Raw genomic sequence first — 14,633 nt, 5'->3', positions numbered from 1 at the left:
CACCGGGCGCCCTCCGCGGCGGGGCCGGGGGCGCACAGGCCGGCCCCGCCGGGAGGGCCCCCCGAGCGTGGGCGGAGCGCCGGGCGCCCTGTGCGCTCCGGCCAGAACAGCCCCAGCCCCAGCCCCGCGGCTGCGCTCGCCTCCAGGAAGCCATTCTCCGCCCGCCCCCGCTGCGTTCCGCGGGTCTCCGCCCGGGACGGTTTGGGACGTGCTCGCCGAGAGCCAGCAGGCGGGGCGAGGGGGCGCGAAGGTCTCCCCTCGCCGGCTCGCTCCCTGAGCAGCTGCGCCCCAGTGCCCCGCTTCAGGTTGGCCGGCTTGGGAAGCGGCAGTTCCCCGTTCCGTCGTGGAAAGCAGAAGTCCCGCCGGTGCGGCTTGCCTCCGTTTCCATGTTCTTGCAGCGTTCCTGCGTGTCGCTTGAGGACGAGAGCGGCTCCCCAGGGGCGCCCAAAAGTGCGAAGTCTGCCGCTGCCCTACAGGTGGCACAGGCTCGATGCGCAGGGAAGCGGGATGGGCGCCGTGCCTTCCTGCGCTGCGTCTCCGTGGCGCTGCCGGAGGGGCGAGGGGGCCTTTCCTCGTCGCTTCTGCTCCCCCGCGACAGGCGCTGTTGCACATGGGAGCGCAGCCACCCACTCTTTCGCCGAATCGGGCTGCTGGGGCGCTCCGGCACGACCCGAAGCCTGCCGTGGACAGCGGTGGGCCTGCAGGCTTGGCCAAAGCCCCCTTTCCGCTCCACAGGTTCACTGCCCTTGCCGCATCATCTCAGGTGCCCAGCTGGGGGGCTGCAACGGTCACCCATGGGGAGGAGAAGCAGAGAGGTGATGGCTGCCTGGCCCCAGAGGCCTTGGGGCGGTTCCCTTCAGAAAGGGGGGCTCGGGGCAGAGAGGCCCTCCAGTTGCCTGGCAGGTGCCCCTTGGGGCTCAGCCTCCCGGAGCCTGGTGCCCATGGCCTCTCCTGGGATCCCTGCGGTGACACTGAAGGGGGTTTGGGAGCAGCGAGGGCACCAGGTTCTTGGAGGACGACACAGCCTGACCGAACCTCTGTGCCCAGGCGCAGTCTACCTTGGGCGGCGACTTTCTGAATGGAGGCACCAGGCTGCATGCCCTGCCTCTGGGGCGGCTGCCTGCTCGCTGCTCCTGCAGGACTTGGGAGAAGCCGCGTCCTTGCAGCCTGCAGGCAACACCTTGCCCTCCCCTCTCCGGCTGGGACTGGCCGTGGCAGCGGCCCAGAGATGCGGCCATGGCCCAAGGCCTTGCTGGCCGCTTGTCAAGGCACGCTGGGTGTGCGCTTCCTCCTGCGTGCAGCCTTGGAACTCGCCGTTCCCACGCCGGTGCCGGGCCCAGCAGTCAAAATACGTTTATCTCAGGAGGTCTGCCGAGGGGGGAATCCAGCCAAGGAGCCCGGCGGCATGGCGGCCGGTTTTGTCATTATGCCCTAATGGGAGGGAGCCAAGGAAATTCGGGGGGAGGGGGCAGCACTGCAGGACACGGGAAGGTCATGGCGCTCGTGGGCTTTTGTTCCGCACAGAACTGGTTTGTCCTGTTGAGAGCCTTTTAATGTTATTCTTTTATTTCCATCTCCTTGGCTTGAGAAGCTTAAGCAAGCGGGATGTTTTCCCGTGGGATTAATTAGGAGCCTGGCTTGCCAATGGGGCTACAGGGTCCCCTGCAATTTGGGACGTGCGTCGTGCAGAGATCCGGCGGAAGCTGGGGCCTGCGCCTGATCGCAGCTTTCTGAGGCCTGGTAGTTCAGCCCCCACAGGCACACCGTGGCCTTGGGTTTACAACCTGCCTGCAAGGCCAGCCTCCCTCACCAGCTGCCCTCCAGATGCACTAGGATCGAATCCCACTTGGCCGCGGGATGTAGAGAACTGCCGTCAAGCACATCCAGCAGTGGCCAGAGAATGCACAAGCTTTACTGCCGACGCAGAATTGATCGTCAAGCAGAGTGGCAAAAGAGCTGATTCTTGGTGGAACTTGCAAATGCGGGGAATATCCCAGTGCGACCCTTTAAAACCCTAGCAGGAATATTCCTGTATCACAGATGGTATTTGCAAGGCTGACAAAACACACCAGGCTCCTGCCCTTTGATGGAACCAACTTGCAGAAGGCTGCAGATGCATTCTAATATTCCGAGTAGCCTCCAGCAAGATATATTGCCTACATTTTCCCAGCGGCCGCTACCAGCTTGCTGTGCATTTGTTGGCTCGTGCAAGCTTCAAGGTTGCATAGGTCTCTTCATGCAATAGCAGAATAGCATTTTCATCGGCCATCTGCTCTGATGATGCTGAGCAGTGAGATGCTGCCTTCTGAAAGGAAGGGTGCTGTGTGACTCCAAAGCAGACGCAGAACTTTGCCCCGTCCAGAGAGGTAGATTCGAGTCCGATCCCTTCTGTCTGTGCCTCTCAGGTAGTCGGGTGTTCTTTGTTCCACTGTCTGCTCATTCACAGGCACCATGTGCTCCCCATGAAAAACCAGTCCACTAGTCCACAGGCCCTGCGTGACTGGGACAGAGCTGGCCCGCTGCGGGACCCTGTGGCAGTTCCACAGCGTCCCTCCCTCCATGCTCAATAGAGCCTTTTATCTGGACCCTGCCTTTGCTCTGACTTGACCTGAGAAACTGTCTCTGTGCATGTTGGAGGGGAGACCAAACCGGAGGTGCGTGGCTTCTGCGCCCGAGTACGACTCTCTTTCCAGGCTGAAGGGTGCGGAAAGGAGGCGGGCGGCCAGGCGGCTGCATTCCAAGGAGGCTGGCCTCTCGCACGTCCCTCCTTCTCCGGGGGGGGGGGTGGCCAGATCGCGGGGGGGTGCGGGGGAGGGTGCACAGAGAGGGTCTCCTGTGGCAGCGTGGAGGGATGCTTCAAATACCAAGCATTGTCATTTGGCCTCCGCCCCCACAACACTGTGCCAGCGTGGACACTATTAGAATAGACACCGCCTTTGAATGGTGAGGGGGCGTCTCTTTGCTCGCCTCCCCACTTCCCTTCCCAGGCACGATAAAGTTTCCGGCTGCAGCCCTAAGTCCAGCTGGGACGCGACGGAGACTGGCTTCCAAGCAAAACAGCGCTGGATGGTCCCAGAAACAGTGCTCGGAACGGACCTCTGGAAGGAGCGTGGCGTGTCCAGCGCCGCTTCGTAACTGTCGGGGGGAACAAAAATGCTGAGGCACATCTTGTTTAGACCAGAGCTCTCGGGGTGGGGGGAAGCACCCTCCCACAATTATTCCCGGGCCCCCACATCTCCAGCTGGGTGCGAAGCTGCCGTTTTGAACAATGGGGTGTGTTTCGTGGTCAGTCGAGGCACCTTTCTGCCTGCGGACATTTCAAGCGGCTGGGCAACCGGGTGCAGAGACGGAGGCGTCCTGGCCTGGCTGTCAGTGCCGCGGCTGTGGGAAGAGGAGACCTGCCACCTCCCTTTCGGCCCCCGTGGGAAAGAAACAAACGGAAGACAGGTGCTCTTTGGAGCACCTCCAAAAATGGGGTATGTGCGCGTGGCCTGCCCCCGAGACGTGGACGTGCGTGGCCCAGGCTTCCCGTCAGGTTCCTCGCCGTGCTCGGCGGCGCAACTGAATTAGCACAGCTTGCCCCCGGAGAGCTGCGAGGGCTCCCCGCCTGCCTCCTTTCGTCACTCTGAGCGGATGGTTAATGTGGCTAATGGCCGCCGAGTGACTAATCCAGGGTGTGCGCGGAGGGCGGGGGGATGTCCTTGCCACAGGCCCGCTTGGCCCTGTGGGGGCTGCTGCTCTGCCCCGGGGGCCATGTGCTTGCGCCCCGCGTGGTGCTTTTCCTGCACGCAGGCCCGGGCTGCTTCGGTGTGGGCGCTCCAGTGCGCGAGGTGGTCCCTGTGGGGCAGCCGGCAGGGCAGCCGTGGCTGAGCGCTGCACCCAGGCCGCGGAGCTGAGGGGGCAGTGCCGGCCGCGGAGAGCCCCGGAAGGCAGCCGCCGGCTTCCCGCTGCCCTGAACCCTCCGCATCGCTCTCTCCCTTCCTCCTAGTACATTGGGAGCCTGGACGTGCCTAGACCCAACAGCCGCGTGGAGATCGTGGCGGCGATGCGCAGGATCCGGGTGAGTCAGTGCGCACGTGCGGCCCTCCTCCCCCGTGCTCCGTCTGCTTCCTGAACAGCGGAGCTGGTGGGGAGGCAAGATGCTCCGGCTCCCCCCCCCCCCGCCGCCTTCCTTTCGCACCAGCAGGCTGGCTGGCAAGCACCGCTCTGCCTCCGTTCCCAAGGCCACGGATAGTCTCTGTGCTGGAATGGAGACAAAGGCTCTCCAGGCAGCCGGAGAGGCCGCACTGCGAGAAGGCTGGCCGGGCAGACCGAGGGCCCTCTGTGGGGCTGGCCGGGTCCCACACCGGGCGGTTGTGCCACGGGGCTGGGCAGGTGCAGCCTCCGGGCCTCCAGCCGGCCTTGCTTCCGTCGCCCGCCCCTGGATTTGCAGGTCGTGGGAGGAGAAGACGGGGTGCAGCTCAGGGCTCCCCATTCTGGGGAAAGGTGCCCGAGGAGGGCGGATTCCTCCACCCGAAGCAGAGCCCACCCGGACGGGAGGGTGGGCAGAGGAGCCACAGCTTCCCAGCTGGGTGCAGAGCTGCGTATGGAGCAGAAGGCAGGTTGGGTGGGAGGCGGTGGGCCTGCCCCTTCGCTACGGCAAAGCCAGGCCCGAAGTAATGCTTTGTTTCAATAGCAAGTCTTCCTTTTGGATTATTATGAGATGCACGGAGTTCCAGGCCTTGCCATGATCCTCTGAGCTAGAATTAATCCTCTAGGCTGCAGCTCCTTCCCCGATTTTGGCAGCGTTTGCCATGTCATTGCTGCCGCGAAGCCGAAGAGTAGTGGCCGCTCGCGAAATGACGGCACGGCCCACAGGTGGATGGTCCTTCTGTCCCTCGGAGCAAAGCCACGCCAATTAAGCGTGCGGCCGATGATCCCAGATAATTCTGCTATGTCAGAGAGGCGGACCTAGCCCACCATCACCCGATACGCACGAATAAATCGGAGCCCAATCCTCCTGCTGGCCCTTGACCCTCGGGGTTTTAATACCTCACTCTATGGCCCTATAGCCAGTGCTCTCCGAGCAGGTCATAACTGAACCCCTAAAGCAGAAGCTGGGATGCACGATGGAAGTTTAAAACAACAGTGTAACAAAGACGACACACGTTAAACCTAAGCCTAGCTGCTTTGCGCAGGGTTGAGAGGCAGTAAAGGGCTTAAACCGACAGAAGCAAAAGCTGCTGGGAGAAATGGGAAGGTGGAAGAGCAAAACGCGGGAGGTGGGCCGGGCGAGCCTCTTTGGGGGGGCCGTTCCACAGCCCGGGGGCCACAACAGAAAGGGCCGTGGCAGCGCCAGAGGCTGCCCGGGAAGCCTTCTGCATGCAGGTGGCGGCGGCTGTGCAGAGGCCCCTTGCACACCGCGTGGCACCAGCAAGAGGCCCGGTGACGCAGCAGAGCGGACTGGCCCCCGAGTGAGGGGGCTGCACGGGCAGCCGGCCAGGGCTCTGCGCAACGGCACACGGCTTGACGCGCTTCGTGGGATGTGGACGGAGAGCAAGAAATGTTCTGTCCCGGTGCCACACTTCTGCAGAGAAAGAGGATGCTTGTTCGAGGCGCCAGCCGCACGAAACCACTGTTCGGGGGCAGGTTGGCCTGCCCCAAATCACCTTTGGCCCCGGCAGCTAAGGGTTCTTACACCATTCGTTGCCAGGGTAAAGGAGGGGGAACGTATCTGGGGAAAAGGCGGCTGTGCAGTCATTAGGCCTGAGGGAGAAAGCAGAGACTTCTTGGCTCCTGCTTTCCACTGGGTGACGCTCTCCTGTTGCACCGTGTCTCGTTGTCGTCCCCAGAGCCACGTGCTGTGCCCCTACAGATCACACCAAAAAACCTTTTGGCAGCACTGGTCTTTCTGGGACAAGATCTGTGCTGAGAAAAAACACACTTTTCTCCCTGGCACTGTAGACGTGGGGGCTTGCCTGCTGCAGAACATTCAGCTTTCTGATCACAGAGGCGGAGATATTTTTAGCTCAGGACTCCCAGGCTGCGCCATCCCCCTTCAGCGTCGTAGGTAACGAATCCATGGCGCTTGGCAAGGGACACCCAAGGTCGTTTCTGCCAGCACACTGACATGGCCGCCGCTTGGCTGAAAGGCGCCTGGTGCCCAAGGGCAGAGCCATCGGCCAAACGCACGGTGACCTTTTTGCCAGAATAAACAGGTAGACATCCGTGCAATGCCGTTTGGCAACCAGAAGCTTAGCCACAAATCCTGTTTGCTGGAATTTGTGGGCCTGTCTCACACACAACGTGAACACAGAACAGCTGCATTGGGAGCTCTGGGAGGACGGTCTGAGCCACCCACAGCGTCTGCTGCCCACCAGCTAGAGAGGGCAGAAGTGGGGCAGGGGCTTGCCCCGGGGGAGCCAAGCGCCTAGGCTCCAGCGTGCACGAGCGCACCTCTTCCACCCCCTCTAGGAAGGGAATCGCAGCAGGAACTGAGAACAGAGCTGGATTTCGATGGCGACAAAGGCCCAGTGTCCAGCGCCCTTCCACCTGAGGTCCTGAAGCCTCAGGGAAGACTACCTGAAGGCTGTAGCCCCTCCCTAGCGGTTGATCTCCGGAATCGGCTGTCCGGAGAGAACCCGCCGCTTGGCAGCAGAGGCAGCATGAAGCTATCTTGGCTTTCCAGCCCTCTGAGTGCGTTCCGACCAGCCCCACCTCCGGCAGGAAGGCTGGCTTGGACGGCTGCCGCCTCCACAGGCCTCGTAGCTAGGGAAGCGCGAGAATGCACTTCCTGTTTATGCCTCCAGATGCAAAGTGCAACCAGAAATGCGGTCGGTGGGAGACGTTGGCAATTTCCTGAAGTTGCGTACGCCTTTGGAACGGCACCCTCCTGAAAAGGCACTCTCGGGGCGCGTGCTCGGGCGTGCGTTTCCCTCCGACCTGCTTCATCATGTTCTGGCTTATGGGAAAACGTGTAATTGTTTTCCAGATTGAAAAGGAGCAGTGTTCCAGTTTGGGAGTGGGGGAAAGGAAACGTTCCTGTTTGGGAACAGGAATGAAGTGAGCTGCGATTTTGGGGGGATGTTCAGAGGACCTCAAGAACGTCAGCGATCACGTGTCTGCCCGTGCCTGCCGGGGCCACCTTAACGAGTAGCAAGCTGCCACGGCAAAAGCGCTAATTGTTTGCAGCACAACCCGATCCGGCAGCACCCTCTGCCGCCCTGCCTCCTCTGCCTGGTCACACTTTTCTTCCTTATTTTATTTTATTTGGAGTTTTTGTATGCCGTCCCATCGCTTAACGCCTTGGGAAGGCCTACATAAGGGCTTTGGAAGTGGGGATTGAGGCTGGCAGAGAGTGAGGACTGCTCACCTCTGCTTTGCCAGTGGCCCACCTCACAGGGCTGTAGGGAAGGCCGTTCTGGCAGAAGGCCTGCATGCACAATGCTGCCCGAGGGATGGAGTGGAGCTGCCTACAAAGTTCTCTGTAAAATATTCTTTCACCACCGCAACCGCAGTTCCATCACTTGGATTATTCCGAGTCGTGAAGATTTACATGTGTTTTACATAATTTGCCAGTTCATCATGCAGAACACGGGGAGCCCCCTCTGCTCCGCAGGGAGCTCTGCTCAGCCCCGTACGGATTTTAACCTTATCTTTGCAGCCATAAGGACATTGGGGGAAAAAAACCCCAATCCTTTAGTAATCATAGAAAGTTGAGCTGCTGTGCCCCCCGTGGGGACCGCGTCGTGCACAGCCCCCTCCCCACTGCCATCTTTCCCTTCCCTTCCCACCCCCCGCCACACGGATGGGCATTTCGGTGGTTAAGCAGCACATGCCTCGGTGATGAATGCGCCATCTCTGAGCAACGGCGACCTTTGTCTGCCCTCCCCAGAACGGCCTGGCCGGATCCTCTCTGCGGGGGGGTGGTGCATCCCCCCGGCCTTGCTCCAGGCCAGCTTTCCCGGTCCTGGGTCCTCCAGAGGTGTTGGGCCGCATCCCCCCGCCAGGCACCCGGCGGTCCCAGGCTGGGGAAAGCCGGAAGAGGCGCTCGCCTTGAACACATTGCCTGCCCAGAAGTCCCGGGCTGAGGGTTGAGTGGCTGCTGCGCCCAAGGCACAGGTCTTGGCGAGGTCAAGAGAGGGCGACTGAGCTCTGCCCGGAGGCTGGGGGCTTTGGGCTGCCCCTCCCAAACCCAAAGCCTCCAGTGGTCGGGGCAGAAGGTGGCAGCGGCCGTCCCAGGCCTCCCGGGGCAGCTTCCTCTTTCGCGGCTGCCTCGGCAGAACTCGGGGCCTCCGGCAGGCTCCCCGGCCCGAGACGCGGGAGCATCCCGCTTCCTCCCCCTGCACGGAGCTGGACAGCCCCCGGGGCAGCTCCGGGGGTGCGGGCTCGGCCAGCGGCTGCTGTGCAGAAAGCCTGGGGGATCCCACAAGAGGAGGGGTCTCTGGGAGGGCCGGCGCCAGTGGGGCCGCCGAAGGAATCGGCCCGGCAGCTGTGCTTGCGGCCTCCCTGTGGCTGGGAGCGTGGGTGGGGCGGGGCGCGTGGGCCCCCAGGGAGTCTGCTCCCCCCAGTGGCCGGGTTGCGGGGCAGCTGCGGTCCTGGGACGGGGGGGGGGGCGCCAGAGCCCCTCCCCCTGCTGGGGCTGAGAGAAGATCCTCCAGCGCGCTTGCCAAACTGGATGGCGGGGACGGCCTGAGCTCCCCTTCCCGCCTCCCTCCCGACCTTGCAATTACATGCCTAAAATAGCTCCAGAGGCGGCGGGGAAGGGGGGACACACGGCTGCTTTTAGCTGCAGGCGGAGCTGGCGAAGGGAGAAGGGGCTGCTCCGAAGGGGGAGCAGCTGCTGCCTGCCAGCGCCAGCGGGAATCCGGCCCCCCCCCAGCGCCCCCTCGCCGCTCTCGTTCAAAGGAAAGCGCAGCCCCCGCCTCGCTGCTTCTGGTCGCTGGTGCCACACACCTGGCTGCCGAGCTGAGCCTGTCCCGATCCACAGTTTGTGGACTGATCAGAGGGCAGCTTGGCTGGGCGACGGGTGGAGGGGACCCCGAGCCGGTGTGGCCGGCGTGGCGCATGGGAACTGTGTCCCACACGCACCTCGAGGGCGACAGCCTGAGCGCCGTCCATCACTCCTTCGGGGTGGAGCATGCAAAGTGCCTCTGAGGATGTGCAGAGTGTGCTCCTCCCGCACTGAGCCAGTGCAGCCCATTTTCCGGGATGGAGCGCTGGTCCAGGGGTGCCCCCCACAAAGCACCCGTCGGGCCCCAAGAGAGAATTGTTCAGCCCAGGGCTGCGGCTCTCCCCTAATCGATGCTAATTTGGGGGCCGCATGGAGAGGGGGCGGTCTCGCTCACGCCGGCACGCGCGCGCGCGCGTGCACATACATGCCGCCTCAAATTCCGGAGCGCGACACGCCCTCGGCTCCTGCGCATCCCCACCAAAAGCACAGTGCAGTGAGCACAGGAAGCGCTGCAGAGCTGCCCCCCCCCACGCCCCGCTCGGCCCTATCACGAGTGTCTGCCGCTTCCTTCAGCGCAGGGATGGAGAGGTCCTGCCTGCTCAGTGCCCAGGGGAGAAGGGCACGTCCCTCTCTGGGGGGGTGGGCACGGGGGGAGGCAGCCAGCCAGGCCGTGGCGGGGGGAGCTCCAGGTGCACGGAGCCAGAGCTCCACAGATCGGGTTTTGGGACCAGGAGCCTCACGGCCCCGTCTGCCCCCTCTTGCTCCCGCAGTATGAATTCAAGGCCAAGAACATCAAGAAGAAGAAGGTCAACATCGTCATCTCGGTGGACGGGGTGAAGGTGATCCTGCGCAAGAAGCAAAAGGTACGCGGAAGGCGGGGTGGCCTGGGAAGCTAAGCGGGGCCGGGCGTGGCTGAGATCTGGATGGGGACCCGGGCCCTGCCCCGAGCTGCCGGCGTGGGATCCCCACAGAAAACCCCCACCCGCTCTTCCCGCCGCAAGTGCAGGGCTCTTTGGGGAAACTGGTGCAAGCGGAAAGAGAACCTGCAGGCGTCTTGCAGCTCCGAGCCGGGGAAGGGCGGGCCTCTGGCACACCGGAAGAGAGCCCGCCCCGGTCCGTGCGCGGCTTCGGGGGCAGCCCTGTGCGCGTCGGGACGGGAGGAAGGGCCCCGGCGGGGGCACGCTGGCCGTCACAGGCCGTTCCCCCCGCTCAGCAAGCGAGGGCTGTGCCAGCAAGGGTTGCCCGTCCGGCCACTCGGTCCGTGGGGCCGTCCCAGCTCTTGGCAAGGGGCGGTTCTCCCGCCACCCGGCCTCGCAGGCTCCAGCATGTTACCACCTCTTCTAACACGCTCGCAAAACTGTTTGGCTCCCCAGAGGAAGGAACGAGCTTGGGACGAGGGCAGGATGGTGGTGATGCACGACCCGGTCTACAGGTGAGCCCCCCGCGCCCCCACCTCCCCACCGCCAGTGGGGAGGGCTCAGTCCCGAAGCAGGGGCTCGGCCGTTTTGCTGTCGCCGCTGGGCAGGTGGCCTCCAAAGATGCCACAGCACATGGGGGGGGACCCCTGCTTGCCGTGTCTCTCTTCCTCCCTCCGCCAGCGGAGCCGCAGTGGCCGGGCAGCACAGCGAGCACACCTGGGCCCCGATCCACGATGGTCTCGCGCTCTCTCTCGGTAGCTGGGCTGCGAGAGTCCCCTCCCGGCTTGTACCTCGACAGCAACGCTCGGTGGGCTGCCCAGGGCTTGGTAGGGACGAGGCCCGTCCCAGTGGAGGGGCCTTCGGGAGTCAGCAGGGCCCCTGGCCTGCCTGCCGCTGCCCGACCTGCTCGCCGCCTCTTCCCCCACACTGGGTGTGACGTGGGGGGGACTTGGGAACGGCTGTCTGCACGCACAGCCGGGAGCCGCCAGAGACGGGGAGCAGGGCACCGACTCCTCCTTCGCCGGCACACATCTCCTGCCGAGGGGCAAGGGACCGCAGGACAGGGCTCTCTTTGGTGGGGGGGGCCACTCGCTGAGCGGACCCTCGCCGGAGGCCCCGCTCCTCTGCATCCAAGTGGAGCGTGGCAGAAATGCGGCCCCCTGCACGGCTGTGGCAGATGCGCCAGGTGGCTGCGATCTGCGACGCCGAAGCGGCTAAGCTGCTAATGTGGCCCAGGCGGTGCAGCCTGTAAGCCGGTAATTCCCTCTCTGCCCTGACAATCCAGGCCAGGGCCTCGGGGTGGTTTCCAGGAGTGTGGAGGAGGGAAGGGGCCACGGGGCCAGCCCCGGCTGCGTTGCTGCCCCGGCCCAGCGGGAGCTGCAACGGGCTCACGAAGCCCTCACGCCTCTCCCCGCCTCCCTCCGCTTAGGATCTTCTATGTCTCGCACGACTCGCAAGACCTGAAGATCTTCAGCTACATCGCCAGGGACGGCGCCAACAATTCCTTCCGATGCAACGTCTTCAAGTCCAAGAAGAAGGTGAACGGGGCCGGGCCGGGCCGGGCCCACCGCCGGGGCCCCCGTTCCTCCCGCGCCCCCTGCTCACACGGGCGGCTCCTTCTCTCCCACAGACGCAGGCCATGCGCGTGGTGCGCACAGTGGGCCAGGCGTTCGAGGTGTGCCACAAACTCAGCCTGCAGCACGCGCTGCAGAACGCGGATGGCCAGGCCGACGGCGCCAGCAACAACTCGGCGGACGACCCCCACGTGGAAGGTGAGGGTTTGGACCGGGCCCGTCGTGGGTCTCGAGGAGGCCTTTGGAAAGGAAAGGAAACGGAGACCAGTAGAGGGGGCCTTCCTGGCATTAGCAGGTGGCGGAAAGCTGGAAGAGGCGCTGGGCGTGGTTCCCGAAGGCAGCCCTCCACCACTCAGGGTCGCCCGGCTCCCATCGGCCCCGGCCAGCATGCCCAAGGGGCGGGGAGGGAGGTCCTCCAAGCTGATGCAGAAGCAGCGCTAACATGGGACGGCTGGCAAATGCCAGCATGCAGCGCAAGGTTTTGAGGCACCGACCCGGGAGCACCCCCGGCTGTCCCATTTGGGTCTGAAGCCAGAGGGCTGGAAAAGGAGCCCCCGACGGCTGGGGAGCGGCTGGCGCGAGCGCAGGGCCATCCTCGGGCTGAGGGTCACCCGGCATCCCCTTCCCGCCACTTAAGCCTGTGGTTTCGGGCCACGGGGAACGGGGGCAGCCCCTGGAAAAGCGCTGTTGTAGTTGCCCTCCCCGCCGCGGGTTTCTTTTCCCGGGGTTCGATTTCCTGCGCCTGGCTGGCCTCGCCTGGACCCTGCTCCAGACATTCGGGGCTCTTCTCTTCTCGCTTGCCTGAAGGTTTGCAGCTGGCCGGGCCGGCCATGGCGGATGGAGAACACGCCCGAGCGGACTCTGACGGGACGTACCTCTCCGACTGCGGCGCCTGCGAGCTGCCCTTGGCGCTGCCCGACCTGGGGGCTCCGAACGGCGGGCCAGGCCTCAAGGACAGGAGCGGCCAGGTGGGGCATCTCACAGCAGCTTGCTTGCGGCGAACCCCGCATCTGTGCTGCCTGCACGCCGCCCCTGCCTCCCCAGGCCGCCCGGGGGGGGGGGGCGCTCCGGGACTTTGGCCTCTCAGATTCCTTGCAAGGCCGCATGGTCCCGGGCAAGCGGGCACTGGAACACGGGCATTCCCAGTCCGATCCTGTAAGATGGCTGCTTCCCAGTGAGGACTCGCGCGTGGCGGGAGCCAGAGACCACGCGGGCCCTGCAGAGAAGGCTGAGCTGGGGATGGGCCCTGGGCAGGAAAGGCCTTCGGAAACCCACCCTAAAGAGGGCCGGCGGATCCCTGCAGTTCGGTGGGACCGCGACCTGAGTCACCCCCCCTGTTGTCGCTTCCAGGACAATGAGAAGGGCTCCCTCTGCCCCTCCGCCGGGCAGCCCCTGGGCAGCCCCGGCAGCCCCTGCTCGTCAGCCTCGGCCACCCCGCTCGCCTCCCAGCACTGCCTGCAGCTGCTTCAGCACCAGCTCCTCCAGCAGCAGCAGCAGACGCAGGTGGCGGTAGCCCAGGTAAGCCTCGCCTCGGCCCACCTTGCCCTGGCGCCAGACGCCGCGTTGAGGAGCCCCTGGGGAGGCCAGACTGACCTGTGGCCCCCTTGCCAGAGTGTGCTGCAAGCTGTCTTGGGGGGTCTGCCGTGAAAAGGGGCAGGCAAGCCGCCTACGGCCAAGTGGGGGGGGGTCGAGGTCTGGCTCGGGGGCCCCAGCCAGCTCCCCCGGGGTCCCACGCAGGCTCTCCAGCGCTCCGCCGCGCCCCCCTTGCCCAGCCGCGGCCAACTGGCCATCGCCTGCTTCGGGGCTGCCCACAGGCCTCGGGCTGGCCACCGCTGGGGGCAGGATACTGGCCACAATGAGCCCTGGGCCGCCTCTGAGCGACTGCCTCGCCGTCTCTTCCCGGCAGGTGCAGCTGCTGAAGGACCAGCTGTCCGCCGAGACCACGGCCCGCATCGAGGCCCAGGCCCGCGTGCGGCAGCTGCTCCTGACCAACCGCGACCTCCTCCAGCACGTCTCCCTGCTGGTGCGGCAGCTCAAGGAGCTGGAGATCAAGGCACAGCTGCGGCACCCCGGTGAGGGCCAGGGGACCGCCCCGCTCAGCGGGGCCCCCCGGGACACCGAGCGCTGCCCAGAGGCGGTGGCCTCGTCGCAGGCGGTTCCAGGCAGCCTGTCTCCCCACCGGCGGAGCAAGTGCCCCTCGCAGGAGGGGCATCGAGCTGCTGCCAGCCCGAGACCCAGGCCCACGTCCGAGGCGCCCTTGGGTGCTGTTCCGGTGGGGGAGGCTCCAAAGGCAGAGGGGGAGGCGGAAGGCGCTTCAGCACGAAGGCCCTCCCCACACGCGTGGGACGCGGCTGTCTCCGGGGTGAGCGGACGTCCACGTGGCTCGGAAAGCCCACGATGGGGCCGGCCAGAGGCTGGCGGGAGCCCTTGGCATGCGGCTTCGAGCCCCCTGCGACGGAGGCTGCCTTCTGGCGCAACTTGCCGGCTGCGCGGAGGCCGGGCCGGCCTTGGGCTTGGCTCGCTGCGGCTGGGTCCTGCGTGCTGCCCAGAGCCTCTGGCGCCACTGACGCCTCCCCCTCTCCCTGCTTCGTCCCCAGCCGATCGCTCGCTGCAGAACCTCACCCTGGCCCAGTCCCTCTCCCTCAACCTGAAGAACCACTACAGCCTCGAGATCAGCCTGCCGTCCACCTCGACGCCCTCCAGCCTCCTGGGCAGCCCCGTGGCCCTGCCCCGCACGTGCGAATCCTACCTGAACCTGGCCAGCCTGGAGGCGGGGGGCGTGGAGCCGCAGGAGCACCTCGCGGTGCTGGAAGGGCCGGAAGGCCTCCGCAGCGTCGAGGGCTCGGAGGCCGCCGACTGCGCTGCGCCCGGCAGGGCCGGCCAGCAGACGAGCGACAAGCCGGGTGCAGCGGCGCAGGAAGAGAGGTAAGCGATCGCGGTGTCTGTGGCGCGCACGCTCGTCCCGATCGGAGTGGTGCGGAAATGTGCCGCGGGGCGCAGGGGCCCTCGGGCAGCACCCCGGCCCCGTACTGCATCTTGCCCTTGCTTGATGGGGCTTGGACACGTTCGGGGCCAGGAGAATGTCTCCAGGCACAGGAGCGCCGTGTCCCGGAACCGCTCCGCTTCCGCCCTCTCCCCATCCTCCTCCTGGTCAAAGAAGCTGCCTCCACAGAGCCTTCATCGCCTTGCCCAGGTCTTACTGCCGCCTTG

General features: G+C 65.1%; 1 protein-coding gene across 1 annotated transcript in view; it reads left to right on the top strand.

Annotated features, from left to right (window-relative positions):
• The window catches only part of LOC123028188 (carboxyl-terminal PDZ ligand of neuronal nitric oxide synthase protein-like), a gene marked incomplete at its 3' end in the record, with an annotated part of 14,667 nt that extends 390 nt beyond the window's left edge, over window positions 1-14,277 (top strand). The window contains exons 2-12 of the mRNA XM_044439735.1: window positions 399-692; window positions 3,177-3,476; window positions 3,989-4,060; window positions 9,703-9,795; window positions 10,306-10,364; window positions 11,279-11,387; window positions 11,480-11,621; window positions 12,231-12,391; window positions 12,774-12,941; window positions 13,330-13,495; window positions 14,021-14,277. Coding sequence (XP_044295670.1) covers window positions 399-692; window positions 3,177-3,476; window positions 3,989-4,060; window positions 9,703-9,795; window positions 10,306-10,364; window positions 11,279-11,387; window positions 11,480-11,621; window positions 12,231-12,391; window positions 12,774-12,941; window positions 13,330-13,495; window positions 14,021-14,277 — 1,821 coding nt within the window. The remainder of the gene's footprint in view (window positions 1-398; window positions 693-3,176; window positions 3,477-3,988; window positions 4,061-9,702; window positions 9,796-10,305; window positions 10,365-11,278; window positions 11,388-11,479; window positions 11,622-12,230; window positions 12,392-12,773; window positions 12,942-13,329; window positions 13,496-14,020) is intronic.
• Window positions 14,278-14,633: the final 356 nt, after the last annotated feature.

The sequence above is a fragment of the Varanus komodoensis genome, unplaced genomic scaffold (assembly GCF_004798865.1).
Source record: "Varanus komodoensis strain SLA01 unplaced genomic scaffold, ASM479886v1 scaffold36, whole genome shotgun sequence".
In the NCBI taxonomy this organism is placed as follows: domain Eukaryota; kingdom Metazoa; phylum Chordata; class Lepidosauria; order Squamata; family Varanidae; genus Varanus; species Varanus komodoensis.
Note: the sequence above shows the minus strand (reverse complement) of the source record. Positions and strands in the feature narration are given on the sequence as shown.